The sequence below is a fragment of the Protopterus annectens genome, chromosome 16.part0 (assembly GCF_019279795.1).
Source record: "Protopterus annectens isolate FY-2018-M chromosome 16.part0, PAN1.0, whole genome shotgun sequence".
Taxonomy (NCBI): domain Eukaryota; kingdom Metazoa; phylum Chordata; order Ceratodontiformes; family Protopteridae; genus Protopterus; species Protopterus annectens.
Genome location: NC_056750.1, coordinates 262,210,809 through 262,228,157, shown reverse-complemented (window position 1 = coordinate 262,228,157; position 17,349 = coordinate 262,210,809). Strand labels below are relative to the sequence as shown.

General features: G+C 38.4%; 1 protein-coding gene across 5 annotated transcripts in view; it reads left to right on the top strand.

The window, feature by feature from the left end:
• The first annotated feature begins 2,703 nt into the window (after positions 1 to 2,703).
• The window catches only part of LOC122791042 (myomegalin-like), a 3,200,315-nt gene continuing 3,185,669 nt past the window's right edge, over positions 2,704 to 17,349 (top strand). For 3 of the 5 annotated variants that reach the window (XM_044058820.1, XM_044058819.1, XM_044058816.1), the window contains exon 1: positions 2,705 to 2,938. In XM_044058820.1, the coding sequence (XP_043914755.1) occupies positions 2,886 to 2,938 (53 nt within the window). In that variant the 5' untranslated portion in view covers positions 2,705 to 2,885. Of the gene's footprint in view, positions 2,939 to 17,349 lie in introns of all 5 variants that reach the window. The other 2 variants (XM_044058817.1, XM_044058818.1) reach the window with 1 other exon arrangement.

Sequence of the window (17,349 nt, the reverse complement as noted above, 5' to 3'; positions counted from 1 at the left end):
GGGGATTACCCCAAATTGTGTTTATAAAACATCCTCAAACATTAAAAATATGTTGGAGAGTAAAAAGGTCACTAAGAAGGTGAGGGATAAGGATACTAATAAAAAAGGAACAACCAAGTGTGGTGCCTGTAATCAGTGTAAGAATATTAATGAAGCCAAGACAATAACTTTGAACAACATCATTAAAACCAGATTGGTTAGTTTAGTAGGTAATTGTAATACATCTAGAGTAGTTTATGTCGCCACATGTACAGTATGCAACGCATACTATATCGGGAAGACCGAGAGAAAATTGAAAACTAGAATTTACGAGCACTTATACAAGATTAAAAAACACGACGGTAATAATGCTCTAAGTAAACATGTTTTAGATAGAGGGCAGGAACACACTTTCCTTTTTAGCATTATTGATCACATTGACTCTAAAGGTTGCGAAGGCAACTGGAAAATTTTTTTGGGACTATTAGAAAGTAAGTGGCAAATGTTATGTGATGCTACTACTTGTCCTGGATTGAATGACCATATTAGTATCAAACCATTTTTATTAATAGAATGATTTATGGTAATGGTTGTCTCTCAATAGACTGACCTTCTGGACAGTTTAGTTTCATTGACATATTTTATTTGAGTAGTATATTTATATTATTGATTAACAAGTAGGTTGTTTATTTTGGTAGTAAAACTTTTGCACAATTTTTTATAGTTAATTCTATTTTTATAGGGACATTTTTAGTGATATTTAATTCCAATTGTTTTGAATTTTGGCGCCAAAATCAGCCTTAAAAGAGTTCTAAGCGCCTTGATCTTGGTTCTGATGAAATTTGCATTCCTGCAGATGAAAGCGCTTAACCAGGGAATAGTTGTTATGCTTGACTAAGTCTTTTCTGTTGGATCTTCGTTTGGAATAAAAGTAAATTGCTTTTAACTTTTTGTTCGAGCAGTGGTTTTTCGGGACCTCAACAAGGAATATTTAACTAAAAAGTATACAGACTCCCCATCAATGGAAGACAAGACAAATATCTTACTCTTGGTTAAAGTAACACTCCATTTACAATATTGGAGGATATTTCAATGGAAATATCTACATAAATCCTTCTTAACACCTGAGAAAATTTCAAAGAAACACCTCAGGTAATAATGTATGCTGGAGATGCCAAGAATCAGCTAACGCAGACTGGTGCCATGTTTATGACTGTCATTATTAGAACATATTGGAATGAGATTAATAATTTTTACAAGCTCTTTATACAGATACATTTATTTTGACAAAATTTCTAATTTTACTGAATATAATCAACAATCCCCACTTGAAGTAATTGGATTTGTATTTAATATGGCCTATACTAGCAATAGCTAGAAAATCCAACACAACGCCTACCATGGAGGAATTATGTCTACTGAAGAAGTGTGTTTTAATGGAGATCAAAACAAAAGGACTGAAAATCCATCCCAAGCCATTAGTCAATAACCCATGGAGAAAATTTTTGACATTGACACCTTGCAACTGGAATCAGACTCTTCCTGATAATTTAAATATAATGTATCAACATCGTTGTTATCTTAATCTGTCAGGCTAAATGTAAATATTGTATATAGTTGAATATTTATTAACTGTAAACAATGTTTTAAATCAAAATAAAAAAATATTTGAGTAAAAAAAAACAGGATAAGGGTATAAACAACTTGTCCTACACAGATCATGTCAAAGCCCTACCATGTACTCAGTCTCCTACAGACTGTTGAGGGGCTGTCTATGCCTGGCATACAAGGCATCATTGGATCCCACTTTATTGGACATTCTGCATATCCACAGAACAAGCAGCAGCAGCATTTCCCGATCAAGGGACTAAACATTGCTTGCCACATTGATAGAACATATTGTAAGGACAGGTATCTGTCCCTTAAACTACCCTTTCAGTTATCCAGTTGGTGTACATATAAAAGGAATGGAGTTTTAAGTCACTGTAATTTCTAATGATGTTCTGTAATAAAACAAATGAAAGTAAAAAAAAAAAAGAAATAATTAGCATATAGCACCCTGAGCTTATTTTGCTGTAGCACCACGATCAAGCTTCGGTTTCCGTTCTGTATAGACAGCCTACAATTGTTCTCCCTCCACACAACTAACTTTACTCCAATTCTCAAGTGTGCCCGATTTTGTCGATGTCTTATTTTGCTCCATATATTTACCCTATTGAATTGTCTAATACATCACCGAGGATTATAACAAATTAGTAATGCCAGCACTGAAGTATTATATTTTTATTCTTCAAAAATGCAAACTTTGTTAACTTTCTAAGGGAATGAGACGGATATTTAAAACTGTCCCAGATTGAGTCTTTGCCCCTCGTTGATTTTGGCTTTATCAGTGAATCTTGATAAAAGCTAACAGCTGTGACTTATTAAAAATGTAGAGCTCTATCAAAATACTATCTTTGTATATTTTCGAAATGCAGTAATCACTTTTCAGCAGATAGCGGAAACCCCCTACACCACTAAAATAAGCTGCTTTAAATCTGCTTAATTGTTTGTCTACATGACTGCATGCTGTAGTTATCACTTTAAACAGCCACAACTGATTAATAATACACGAACACACATTCTACTCAAAGCTATCTATAATAAAATCACACGCTTCCGGTCTACTGGCACCGCTACTCGATCCTTTCATTGGCTGTTGGTCAAGCAACAAAAAATGACGTACTAAGAAATCAACATGGCGCTCCTATCGATTGTTTTAAATCCTAATGGGACCGCGAAAACACCGGAATAAAAACTTTAGCGGAAAGTGGCGGTTACTGATGACCGGGAAATGTAAACTGCAGTGACTTATCGCTGTGGGCGTGACCAATTTAGGATTAATATCAGGACAGTGCAGCTTGAATATGGATTCGGTGATAGGAGAAGACCCCACTCTCCCTCTGGATTTCAATGGCAGGTATGTCCGAGTTGCACTTGTTGATTGCAAAGTTGGATTTGATTATGTTAGGTGTTATTTTTTCTGTCATCATATTCATCTGTAGTCCATTTCTTATGGTAAACATATTTTGCTGATATGCATATTGAGGGAGAAGTAGAGTTTGAACGTTTTGGTAGTAATGCGGAGTTTATTTTCTGCAATACGTATGTTAATACTTGCATAATCGCAGCACCTATTCTGGATGTTTGAGAAGTACCCTGTATTTTCTTGTATGGGATATTTATAAATATTTCTTATGTTTGTTGGCATAGTAGGAAGTTCATTCTACAGTGGTGTCACAGATCCTAACTTCTCAAGTTGCTACACTTTTTGTTGTATACTGAAAGTCCTGTCATTTAAGGAAAACCCCACTGTCCAAGGGGGCAATGAGTAGTAAACTAAGCCCTTTTGGGATGGATTACTATTTGTGCTATATTTGGTTAGTTCCTTTGACAGCAAGTTGCGTTTGTTGCTATTCATTTCATCTTTTGCATTCATTGAATTGGATAAATGGGTTGCTTCACTTTAATCCTTTGAGTTTGACCTGTCAGCAAGTTAGGACCACCGTAGTCCAATTAATCTCGGAGTGTCCTAAGCCAGAGATTCTAACAGTTTATAATACAGGAAACAGCAACTAGGAGGCTGGGATGCCTTCTCCATATTAATATCAGCATAATGTGTAATGGATAAATCTCATTGCTTAAATGATAGCTACCCAAACTGGCTAGCAATTCCCTTTCAGAACAAACTCTGACAAACCCACACCCTTGTGATAGCCTAATGTCCCCTTCCAGCAAACTGCATTTTAGAAGGAACACATTCAAAGACACCATAAGTGAGTTTAACAACCTTCACCAACTGGCACACTCAGGAATTCTGCACTTCCTCACATAATTGTTATTAAAAGCATGGTCAAACTTTAAAGCAGATAACCACCCCCTTCCAGACCTAATAGTAGTAAACATCAACAAGATTTCAACTGTTCCTTTCTTCCACCATCTATTACTGACCATTACCAATTGTATTCCAAAATGCTCAGACACAAAAACATGCCCTTTATTAGTTCTCTTCAGATAACTTGCCCCCTTCTAAGACCCACCCACCACTAAGGCGCTTAAAACCTGAGCTTTGGCCGGCTAAGATCTAGCGGTGTTCAACTGGACGTATAAGAGAATTTAAGTACCTTTTATCTGCGCTTTTTTCAAATACAGCATTTTAATTGATTTTATTTGGGTTGAATTGAATATTAACTGAACTGGAAGTTTTGACTCTGTTTTTTCAGTTAGTTCCCCACCCTCACTAGTTTTGTTTTGGTGTTAATCTTGGTGGCTTTGAAACTGCCCGCCCCTCTTGTAAATTTGTGTTTGGATAGTCCTTCTGGGCCCATCTCATTTGCTCACTCAACTGAGTGCAGTGAGATCATATTCTGATTTCAGGCACTCCTACTGTGTACAAAGAGAGCATCTGGGAAAGAAAAAAAAATTAAGCTAGTTTCCTGCCTTTCCTGTAAATGGTCTAGACTGTTTTGTATGCTTCTGAGCCCCCTTGGAGGGAAGCCTTCTAGCATAATTTTGTTTCTTAGAACTAGACAGTTTTCTAGTTTCAGCACTCAAATCTGTTTCTTTGAACTCAGCACTTGTTCAGAACTCTTAAGCACTAAATAAGCTGCAAATTACTACAGCACTCAACTTTCCTCACTTGTCTAGAGGAAAGCAGTTTTTAGTACTTAATAAATAAGCACCTATCCAGGCATGTCTAAGGGTCAGCTCCTGGTGATTTCTCTTGTCTACCTGATGAATTTGGGCTTCTTGGGGCAATGCAGCAAATGCCTCATGTACACAGACAAACCCGCTCCTCCTACCACCCAACACTACAACCTGTGAGAGATGCACTTATACAGCCAACCTGCAAGCAAAGCTCTCTTCACCAAAGACTGGACTAGACAGTCAAGAGGAGAAGGTAAACACTTGCACCACACCCAAATAGTCCCTCAAAAAACACCCCCACAAAACACACACCTGCATTCGCAGAGGCTGTCAATAAAAACCTGCCCAAGCATCAGGGACCTCCAAAGCAGAAACGCAAGCAAACTCTACCCCCACAACTCAACCCAAATGACACATAGCCCACAAACTCAGTGTGCCACTCAACCACAGCCCATAAAGCATAACAACGTACCCAATACCCCCCACAAAACACACACCTGCATTTGCAGAGGCTGTCAATAAAAACCTGCCCAAGCATCAGGGACCTCCAAAGCAGAAACGCAAGCAAACTCTACCCCCACAACACAACCCAAATGACACATAGCCCACAAACTCAGTGTGCCACTCAACCACAGCCCATAAAGCATAACGTACCCAATACCCCCCCACAAAACACACACCTGCATTTGCAGAGGCTGTCAAAAACCTGCCCAAGCATCAGGGACCTCCAAACGCAAGCAAACTCTACCCCCACAACACAACCCAAATGACACATAGCCCACAAACTCAGTGTGCCACTCAACCACAGCCCATAAAGCACAACAACGTACCCAATACTCTAGTCATACGTGACTCTCTAGTCTGGCACACTGGTGTTCCACTCACCAGGCTAAACAAGGAGAAAGTTACTGTCAGCTGCCTGTCAGGTGCCAGGATCCGCCACATAATGCACGCACTCAGGTCATTCCACAACAAGTACAAATATGACCCTGTCATTGTCCATGTTGCATACCTCTCAACCATGCCGAATTGCTCGGTTTTTACCGAGTTTTGAGGTTCAAATGAAGGGGTGCCACGATTCCAGAGTGGCACCCCTTCATTTTAATTTTCGCGGCTTGTGGAGCTTATCTCCTTTGGGGATTCCAGCCTGCGTGATGACGTCCGCATCCTCTATCAGCCTGTTGAAATTGAGCTAAAGGAGCTCACGCTTTTCCGGCTGGCTGTTTCAAATGCGAGCAGGAATAGTTTGGGACTAGCCACGGGCCTGCAGCAGCATGAAGAGCTTGTTTGGGACTGTTTCTCAAGTGCGAGCAAGTGGCCGCAGAATGAAAGAACTTGCTTGGGACGGATTTTTCGGCAGATATGGTAAGGAAACTGACTGGCTTGTGTGTGTGTTGCTCAGGCTCGAGTATTTTGCTTGGTTGTGAATTTTGACAGTAAAGAGACCGTGGTCGTAAAGGTTGATATCTGATATGTTGACTTGGTTATGGTTAGTTATAACTGGGTCAAGTAGAGAGTGATGAATTTAGAGGAAAGTATGTTGTGTTACAGTGCTGCATTTAGAGAAATGTATGATGTGTTGGGAGTGCTGCCTTTAGAGGAAAGTATAATTTGTTAGAGTGATGTGTTTAGAAGAACATATAATGTGTTAGAGTGATGCATTTATAGGAAAATATGATGTGTTTGCTGAATTTAGAGGGCAGTATTATGTGTTAGATCTTTTGGAGAATGTCTAGTTAACTGCCTGAGTAAAATAAATCCTTTATTTAAACTAATGCATCATGAAAATGTGGGTATTAAAATGGAAGTGCATTTTCTCATGATAATGCCAATATACTGCCCTGTAAAAAAGTTTGCACTGCTTATATTAACTCAGTATTTAGTAAATCCATTGGAGTTGCTATATTCTTTCACAATAACCCTTTCCAAGTGTTGCCAGTATATAAAGTGAATGCTTGACTAAAGATGGGTCTTTGCTTTACACAGGGATCTGTTTATGCTCCCTTCAATAATATATGACATAATTTACATCAGATTTATTAGCAAAATTATGAGAATCTCAGTGTTAACTGGAATTGTTGCGCTGTATTAGATATATGTAAAGATAAAACATTAATAGTAGATGTCAGTGCATCCAGGCATAAGAAAATGTTGAAGAGATTTGTGTTGAAGTTTGATTTGTTGTTTGGAGGGATTCATAGAGCACACATTCTGGTTTCAAATCAGGCACATACTCTAGTCTTTTGGGCATGTCCCTGTAATGTGGACGCCTGTCAAGTAATCTGAATTATTTATTTTATGTAAATCTGTTTTCAGCAAAATATATTCAAGCTTTGGAGATCACATGAGAAAATTACTCTTCTCTGGTCAGTTTAACAGCAGTCATCATTTATGGGCCGCATTTGTTACAGCCAGCCAGCTTGCATTTCTCTTATATTTTAGCTGTCTGTCAGATTCTCTGACAATTGCTCAGCTGAGCTCCTTAACAGCAGTCAGAATACCCAGATTTTCATACTTTACAGCCAGCTATTTGCTCTGTGTATTTATTACAGCCAGCTTCTTTGCACTTATATTTTGTGTGTTGGAACTGTAGTGCATTTCCCTTGTCAGATTCTGCAGACAATTACTGGTCAGCTTTTCATAGCCAGCAGTGCCAAGCACATATGTTTTGTGTTGGAGCTATTTGCCTGCACATTTCGTTTATTACAGCCCGTGTCTGTGTGTTTCTTTCTTTACAGCAGGAACTTATATTTTGTGTTAGAACTATTTGCATATGCTTTTCATTTATTTGGTCTAAGCAGTGCTGCTTATGCCAAATCGGTTTGTGACTGTGTTGTTAGTAGCACAACAGGTAGAATGCTTGCTTTTGATGCAGAAGGCTGTGGGTTGTACTGCTTTTCATTTATGACAGCCAGGGTGTGTGTGTTAGTAGCACAACAGGTAGAATGCTTGCTTTTGATGCAGAAGGCTGTGGGTTGTACTGCTTTTCATTTATGACAGCCAGGGTGGGTGTGTGTGTAAGTAAAACTTTTATGATGGAAATGTTCTGAATTGGGCAGTTTTGTCATTATTGGTCCATGCATTGTTTCATTGCATACTTGAAAAATAATTTAAAATGCGCTCCAAGTCTCAAGTGTGCTGTATTATACAAGGAATATAATTTAATAAAGTCAGGAAGGTGTATCAAAGAACACATGTATGTTTCTTGTTTTGTGTGCAAGGGGCCTATGATTTGAAAACAGCCCAAAGGTAATCTTTATCCACCACTGGCCAGATGCATTTTCTTTGGATGTGGTGTGGGTTTGAATGAATGTGAAGTTTTAATGCCAAGTCCATTTTCATTGTGAGACAGTATTGCTTTGTTTAGCAGATATCTGTTAGTGTTTGTGCATTATGCTACAAAATTTAATAAAATCCAAATTAATCATTGTATAAGTAAAGCAGTATGCACACATTAGTGTTTATGGTAAATGTGGTGAAATTGCCAGGTAATGGGACATTGGAATGGCTGCAGGGGGTCAGTGGTGCCATATTTTGGTCGTCTGTTCTTCAGTTTGCATTTGGAAGTTGATACCCCACAATTCTACTGGAGTGGGTGGGGCTACATAATTATTCATGCAAATTAGATGTTATTCAGTGTACGGATTTGTACCTATTTTTCTTGGGCCTTGTCCAGATTTTTGATGTTTCCAGGTTGATGGGTATGCCATGTTGGTGTGAATGACCTGAGATGTACCTCCCTGGACTACATGAAAAGAGACATGGAGGAGCTCTCTGATCTTGTAGCCCAGGCAGGTATGACCCTAGCTCTGAGTAACATCCTGCCATCCGATACCACAGTACAAGGATAAAATGATTGACTTCAACAATTGGCCAAGCTTCTGGTGTCATTCTAAGGGGATCCAGTATTTGTCTGCCTGGGATGACCTGATCAATAGACCATGATGCTTTGCCAGAGATGGCCTGCACCTGTCATCCTTGGGATTTCGGCTAAGGCTCTTGCCACCCCTATAGTGCCTTTTTTAGGCAAGGTTCAAATGACAAATTCACCACCGTAACTGGTACAAGCAAGCAAAATCTGAGGGTAATGCTACTCAATGCTAGAAGTCTAAACCTCAAAATGCATGCCCCTTGAGGCACTCCTTAAAATGGAGAACATAGACATCTGTGCAGTGACACCTGGTTCAAAGCTCCAGATCACCCCTGCGTTACCGGGCTATAATTCATACCACACCTTTTGGCCACCTAACACGGAACGAAGCACTAAAGGTGGAGGCATGTCCATATTCATTAAGGATATCCATACCTCCAGGCTAGTTGCACGGCATAATGCATCTGAGATTATCCAAGTGCTATTAACTCTGGGCAAGATAGCAAAACAAATTGTAGCTTGCTACAGACCCCCCACCATGCCCCAGGATTCCTACTCTTCATTTATTGATACACTGGAAAGTATTAGGGTACAACCCAACACCCTAATAATGGGCAATTTTCAACTACCCCACCATTAACTGGGAAAACTACTCATGTACCAACTCTTTTGCTCAATGTTTTCCGGAATTCATAAATTCCAATGCCTTGGATCAACTTATTCACACCCCCACCAGGGGCAGCAATATCCTAGACCTGGTCATTACCAACATGTGTAACCTGTGTTCCACACCAGAGGTCAATTCCTCGTTGGTCAGATCCGACCACAAGCTAATCACCCTGGACATCCACATCCCGCCCCCACCCTGAATTAGGGAAACCACCGTAAAAAATTTCTCCAAAGCCAACTTCACACTTGAGACAGAAGTGGCAAACTTCATGACACCCATGCAGACTGACAATAGAGGTACAACTGCTGAATCCTACACAAATAAGCCCTTACATGAGAGCATGCATCATGCTATCCCTAATAGAACCAAGATGCTATCCTCCAAAAAAAGGAAGCTAATCTGGTGGTTCTCTGCCATAAACAAACTACAACAGAAGAAAGAAACTGTTGCAAAAAAGAGTAAAATTCCATGACTGGAGGAACTCCCTGGCCAACCTCAGTAAGAAGCTGAGATCCCTCAAAATCCTCCAAAGCTAGTTACAAAAACAAAATTGCCACTGACTCTAAAGACCACCACAAAGCATTTATTTTAATATTTAAAAGAATTTAGTGGTCCTAAATTGGGAAAAAGAGCATTTGTTTACCAATCCAGGTTTTAACAAAATCAAATTCTACAAACGTTTTGTAGACGATGTTCTCCTAATTTGGCAAGGTACCCTAGAGGAATTTACATGTTTCTTACACCATCTAGAATCCACTACTAGTTATCTGAAATTCACAGTGGAAGCATCCACGAAACAAGTTGAATTCCTGGATGTTACCTTAACACTTACTGAGCAAGGAAAAATTATATCCTCTATTTATAGGAAACCCACTTGGACTAACACACTACTTCATTACAGCAGCATGCATCCTAGGCATATGTTCCCAGGAATAGTTAAAAGTCAGTTTACTAGGCTGACTAGACTTTGCCAGGAAAACACTGTCCTAGAAAAAGAATCTGACCAGTTAGAGCAATTATTTTTAGATAGAGGTTACAACTTTAAGCTTGTCAACTTCATTAAAAACAATACTATACACATTACAGAAACTACACCCTTCATTGTTAAGAAATACAACTCTTTTAAATATAAAAATAGCAATGATAATATAAAAATACCATACATTTTAAAATACACTAGTGATGTAAAAAGTTTGGAGACAGTTATACGGAATAACTGGAATATATTACAGACAGATTTTTTAGTATCCAATTTGGTGGGAAACTTTCCTTCCTTTTTATATAAGAACTGTCCCAACTTGAAACAAATTTTATGTAAAGATATTGTACCAAATATTATGAAACCTACACAAGCAATGGGAACAGTTTCTTGTGGTTCTTGTACTAGGTGTAAAATGATTTGTTTAGACCCAACCTTTACTCATTCCACCTTAGGTTTTACCTATTATATTAATGTTGCAGCTAATTGCCAAACAAAAAACCTGGTCTATTTAGCAACCTGTACAAAATGTACAGCATTTTACATTGGATTAACAAAAAGGAGGTTAACTGATCGTATATATGATCATTTATATGAAATAAAGAAAGAAATAGATACTAATGCATTAGCACAGCATATAATAGAACATAAGGAACATAATTTTCTGTTTAGGGTACTTGAAAAAATAAAATTAAATCCCAGGGGCGGAGATAATTTAAATAATTTAGCCCTGGCAGAATTAAAATGGATTTTAAAATTTAATGCTCATAGTTATCCAGGATTGAATACCTCAGTTTCTATTAAACCTATCTTAAATAATAGGAAACGCTAAGATTACTATATTACTGTATAATTATTACATATATATATTTTTGATTACACACTTTTAGTTGCATATCTCTTACCATTAATATCTATTTTTGAAATTATGATATAAGTTAAATAATTTAATATATATTTTTATAATATATTTTCATAATATTTTATAATATCTTATAATATTACTCCTATATTGGTTTATAATTAGTTATTCTTTACATGTTTTTCTATATATTCTTAAATTTATATATATGTATTTTACAATTCATAAGTTTTGTATTTTATAGGTAATTAATACATTTAATCAAGTTTATATTAAGTTATTATTTTGCCTTAACATATAGCTATATTCCTGGATCTATGTTACATTAATTTAAATTATACTATTTTTACCTAAATAGATTTTGTTTATTAGCTTTAAAGCAAGGAAATATTATGGTATATAAACCTTAACCATAATTAGTTTTATTGAAGATTTATTTATTTATTTATTTATTCACTTATGCACGTTTAACTGTATGGTTTTATCCTTTAGTACTTCTTAGCATAGCTATATATTTTTCAATTTCATTGTTATTTGTGCACCACTAGGTACGCTTATGCTTCAAGTTATTACCACAGTTCATCAGATTCTGCTTCAGGCTCTATTTAGTCTGAGATATATTTTAAAAGTTATAAGTCACTTGGTCTGAGTTTCGACTTGTAATTCTTGATGTTTTAACAATATACCTCTATAGCAAGATTCATTCAAGTATATAAAAAAGTCTTTTAAATGACTTTATTTTGTTCAAAAAAGACATCGACAGAACTCACATTAATTATGTACATATAAAGTGGTTTTTAAGTACAAATACATTTTTTAGAAATGCCTTATAGTAATTTGGTGAACATCTCTATACAATTTTAAACAATTTATTTCACGTCAGATGATTGTAAGCTCTGGTTACGATGGTAACCATATAAACACTCACTCAGTGTCATATCTATTAGCATTTTAATGCCCAAAGTTTTTATTGTTTTTATTGACCTTTATCGTGGGGTTTTTTGCCCCTTTTTTTAAACCTGGACCAACTGTAGAACTATATCAAGTTCTTTAAAAGTTTATTTGTCTGTTTAGTTACATTGCCAACCGCAAACAAGTCCTTCTATGGCTATATCTGTCAGCTGTCAGTTTTCAGTTGCGCAGTATATTTACTATTTCCATTTATTTTATCTAAATATAAAATGGTAATTGATTCACAGCAAATTTTATGATTGTTTGGTTTAGTCATTATATATATAAATTAATGTATATTTTAAATAAACAGTGTTAAATGTATGTAAGCTCTGGCCATGTTGGTAATCGCACAAATGCTTATTTAGCGTTATTTTTATCAGCATTTTGAAATGCAATGTTCCCGTTGCCTTTAGTCTAAATATGGCTCAACTGCTGAACTTTATTAAGTTTTCTAAAGGTTTAAACGTTTATTCATTCATTTAAATGTATTGGCAACTGCATACAAGCCTTTTTAGAACCATACCTGTCAACTTCAATAGTGCAGTGTTCGCATTGTTGTTATTCATTTCATTTCATTTTGTTTGAGCACAGAATTTTAGTTAGACTATATTAAGTTTTATGATTGTTTTTGTTTAATTCATTATATATACATAGAAATACACTTTTAATTTTCAATTTATAAACAGCAACATGAGTTATGTGCAAAAAATTCATCATTTTTAGAGTTTGTGTTCAACATTGAAACACCGCTTCTAGTGGTTTGTCATTTGATCCTGGAAGCTATGCATTGTTGCTTTAAATGGTTAATGAGGTACATAATTATATAGGGCTTGGTTTTAATTTATCCAATTTATGTTGTATATAAGCATTGCACTGTAGATCTTTTATTTGTCTGATGAAGCGTGGCTGTGACCACGCGAAAGCGCTTACCCTTTAACTATATCTATTGTAATAAAGAAGAGTTTTACTTTTGCTACGGCTGCCGAGAACTTCTTTGAACTGTGAATTTGTAAAGTTTGTTTAACAGCAACCGCTCAGTACTTTAACTTCATTGCGGTGAGATCAGGTTTCTGCTTTTCGCATTATCCAAGTGCTATTAACTCTGGGCAAGATAGCAAAACAAATTGTAGCTTGCTACAGACCCCCCACCATGCCCCAGGATTCCTACTCTTCATTTATTGATACACTGGAAAGTATTAGGGTACAACCCAACACCCTAATAATGGGCAATTTTCAACTACCCCACCATTAACTGGGAAAACTACTCATGTACCAACTCTTTTGCTCAATGTTTTCCGGAATTCATAAATTCCAATGCCTTGGATCAACTTATTCACACCCCCACCAGGGGCAGCAATATCCTAGACCTGGTCATTACCAACATGTGTAACCTGTGTTCCACACCAGAGGTCAATTCCTCGTTGGTCAGATCCGACCACAAGCTAATCACCCTGGACATCCACATCCCGCCCCACCCTGAATTAGGGAAACCACCGTAAAAAATTTCTCCAAAGCCAACTTCACACTTGAGACAGAAGTGGCAAACTTCATGACACCCATGCAGACTGACAATAGAGGTACAACTGCTGAATCCTACACAAATAAGCCCTTACATGAGAGCATGCATCATGCTATCCCTAATAGAACCAAGATGCTATCCTCCAAAAAAAGGAAGCTAATCTGGTGGTTCTCTGCCATAAACAAACTACAACAGAAGAAAGAAACTGTTGCAAAAAAGAGTAAAATTCCATGACTGGAGGAACTCCCTGGCCAACCTCAGTAAGAAGCTGAGATCCCTCAAAATCCTCCAAAGCTAGTTACAAAAACAAAATTGCCACTGACTCTAAAGACCACCACAAAGCATTCTATAGCTATGTCAAGAATCTCAATGGCAACACTCAGATCTGCTCAGAGTTGCAACACAATGGCACTAAATATACAGAACCAACTGATATTGCCAACATCCTGGCAGATAGGTTCAGTGCTAACTTTGTCCCCCTCTCACCCCCTAGAGGGCCCATCTCTATACCGGAAGATTGCAAAGTTCCTGTAATCACGGCTGCACAGGTAAAAAAAACACACTCCAAAGCCAAAAACACAGCATCCATGGGACCTGACAATATCCCATGCCGCGTTCTACACTAACTACAGAATGAACTGGCACCCTACCCAAGTACCATGTTCAATCATAGCCTCACCTCCGGCTTTGTGCCCACTGAATGGCGCATTGTGATGGTTATCCCACTCCACAAAGGGGGAGCCACGACGTACCCTGGGAACTACGTCCCATTAGCTTGACGAGCCTGGTCTGCAAGGCCATGGAACGTATCATCATGGAACTCTAAAACAAAGACATTGGTAATCTCCAAACTTTGGACCCTACCCATTTCAGGTTTGTAAAAGGCAGATCATGTCTTCTAAACCTGATTGACTTCTTTGAAGCAGTCAGCAAGGCCATAGATGAGGGTAAGGTGGTTCACACAGCTTATCTAGATCTCGCCAAGGCTTTTGACACCATCCCCCACTCTGGAATTATAGATAAGCTCATTACACTAGGTATAAATCCCTATGTCACAAGATGGGTTGCCAACTGGCTCACTGACAGAACCCACACTGCGAAAGTAGCAAACTCCAAATCCGACTTCAGACCAGTGACAAGTGGAGTACCACAGGGTTTAGTCCTGGGTCCTCTCCTGTTTGGTATCTACTTCTCTGAAGTACAGGATAACACAGAAGGTCTTTGGCTAACAAAGTTTGCAGAGGACTGCAAACTAGGAGCCATAATCAAAACTCCTAATGATGTGGACATACTACAGAAGGGCCTCACTGAGACAGACTTCTGGTGTCAAAGCCATGGCCTGAAGCTCCATGCCAAAAGTGTATTGTCATCCTCTTTGGTAAAAACTCTGTACCCATGAACTACCACATAAGTGGTAGTCTACTTAATGCTGAAAGTGTGATAAGAGACCTTGGGACACAGGTGGACAGTAGTCTCTCCTTTGATCACATCGCCACAGTGGTCAGGAAATCCTTCTACGTGGCTCACCTCATCACAAAAGGTTTCTCATCCAGAAAAAGAAGTCATTGTTCCCCTCTACTCATCACTTATTGGACCCATTATAGCGTACAACGCCCCTTTTGGTATGTACAATTAAACCAAAACCTCACAAGACATGTACAACAACTGGAAAGGCCACAAATACCTCACAAAGAGGATTACTGGCCTCAAACAGATGCCCTACGCAGACAGTCTCAAACTCCAGCTTTACTCCGTCGCATATCGCCTACTCGGAGGCCATCTCTGCCTAACATACAAAACTATGTCAAACGCAGAGCTGTTGGACATGCTTCACTTAAAGAAATCCTAATCCCTACGAGCTACATGCTCTAGGGACCTAAACCTTGTCGCCACAATAAACAGAACATGCTGGAGGGATAGATTCCTGTCCCGGTGACTTCCCATACTCTGGAACAGGCTACCTATCTATGTCAAATAGAGCTCCTCATTAGCACTCTTCAAGAAAAATCTTGATTGGATGGGAAACTGGAAATTCACCCCGGGGATCACTTCTGTGGCTCTGCTCGATGGGCACGGGAAAATAATTTTCTTGGGTGGCGAAAGCCAGGGTACCTTTTTGGCTAGGCTTCTATAGGCCCTAGGGTTAATAGCATAGTACCTACCTATGAACATATGAACCCATCGTAGCCAGTACCTACCTATGAACATATGAACCAATCTTAGCCACTACTTTTGTCAACATTTTACTTCATTTACAAGACAAATATTTCCCTAAAAGCTTTGTATTTCTCTTTGCTCGTAAAATACAGTGAGTCACAAATACTCAAAAGCTCTTTACAATATGAAAATTGAAGTCTGTATTTAATAGAAAGCTTCCCTTACCCTATTTGCAAGGCAAGGATTTGCACTTCCAAGGAATTCAGCAAAAAGCAACTAGAAGGTACAAACCCATTCTCCTACAAGCTCCCCAAAGCTTACTTTTAGAATAACCAAAAAACATTTGGGAGTTTAGTCAAAAAATAGCAGAATGTTCTCCACTAAAAGATCCCCTCCAGTAATAACTGCATTTCCACTTTTCCAGGATCCTCCACTACAGTTGACTCTTGCTGAAATCTCACCCCTCTAACATTTCCACAGTAACTGTGACTCTTACAGCTAGCTTCTTATCCCTTTACACGTCAGAAACGGTCTGATTTTTACCCCTGTTTACTTCAGATCCATAAAATCAATTGCTGTTAAAGTTTGACTTGCAACCACTTCAAAACAGATATTCTTGGTCTCTGGCTTATTGTTCTATCAAAGACAATAGCCTAAAGCTTCTCAAACATCTATATAACCTTTGCCTCACAAAGATGTTTTGTCAACCAGTGAAAAGTAACCACACTGAAGCCCTTATCCCAGAACCCACCACGATCACGGACAAATGTTGACCTCTTAAAATATTAGAAAAAAAACATCCAACTAAGTATATTCACACTTGTGCAGATTAAATCTTGCTCCTACCATTGCTTCTGGTCCAGCAGACGTACAGTGAGTGATATACTGCAGAACAAACTTAATCACAGGGGTCCATTTTCATTGACTTATTTAGCAGACTTCACTTTCCTAATGTCCCTGGTAATGCTGGGATCAACCACAGACCTCCAGAGTGCCTTGAATCCTTCATAGGTTCACAGGTAGGTACTAGGCTATCTGCCCGAGGGCATTTATAAGCCTAGCCAGAGTGTCAGCTTTTGCCGCCCCATTGATTGATTAACTGATCCTCTGTCAAGCAGAGCCAATGAAGTGATCCCAGGGGTGTATTTTCTGTTACCCACCCGCTCGTCAAGGTTTCTCGAAGAGTGTTAGTGAGGGGGTCTGCCTAATTTAGTTTGGAATTTTGTTCCAAAGCAGAGGGAGTCTGACAGGAATCTATCCCTCCAGCATATTTTATTTATTGTTGTGGCGAGGTTTAGCTCACTAGAGCGTGTGGCTCGCAGTGACTTAAATTTCTTTAGGTGGAGCATGTCCATCAATTCTCAGTTGAACATGGCTTTGTAAGTCCGGTAGAGATCACCTCTGAGTAAGCGATATGTCACTGAGTACAGCCAGAGTTTTTTCAATTGGGCTGCATAGGACATATGTTTGAGGCCAGTAATCCTCTTGGTGAGGTACTTTTGTGGTCTCTCCAGCTGTTTAAGTGTCTTGTGAGATGCATCCCAAATGGGGCATTGTACTCTATGATGGGTCTGATGAGTGACAAGTAGAGGGGCACTATAACCTCTTTCTAGATGCGAACCCTTTAGTAATTAGATGGGCCACATAGGATTTCCTAACCACTTTGGCAATA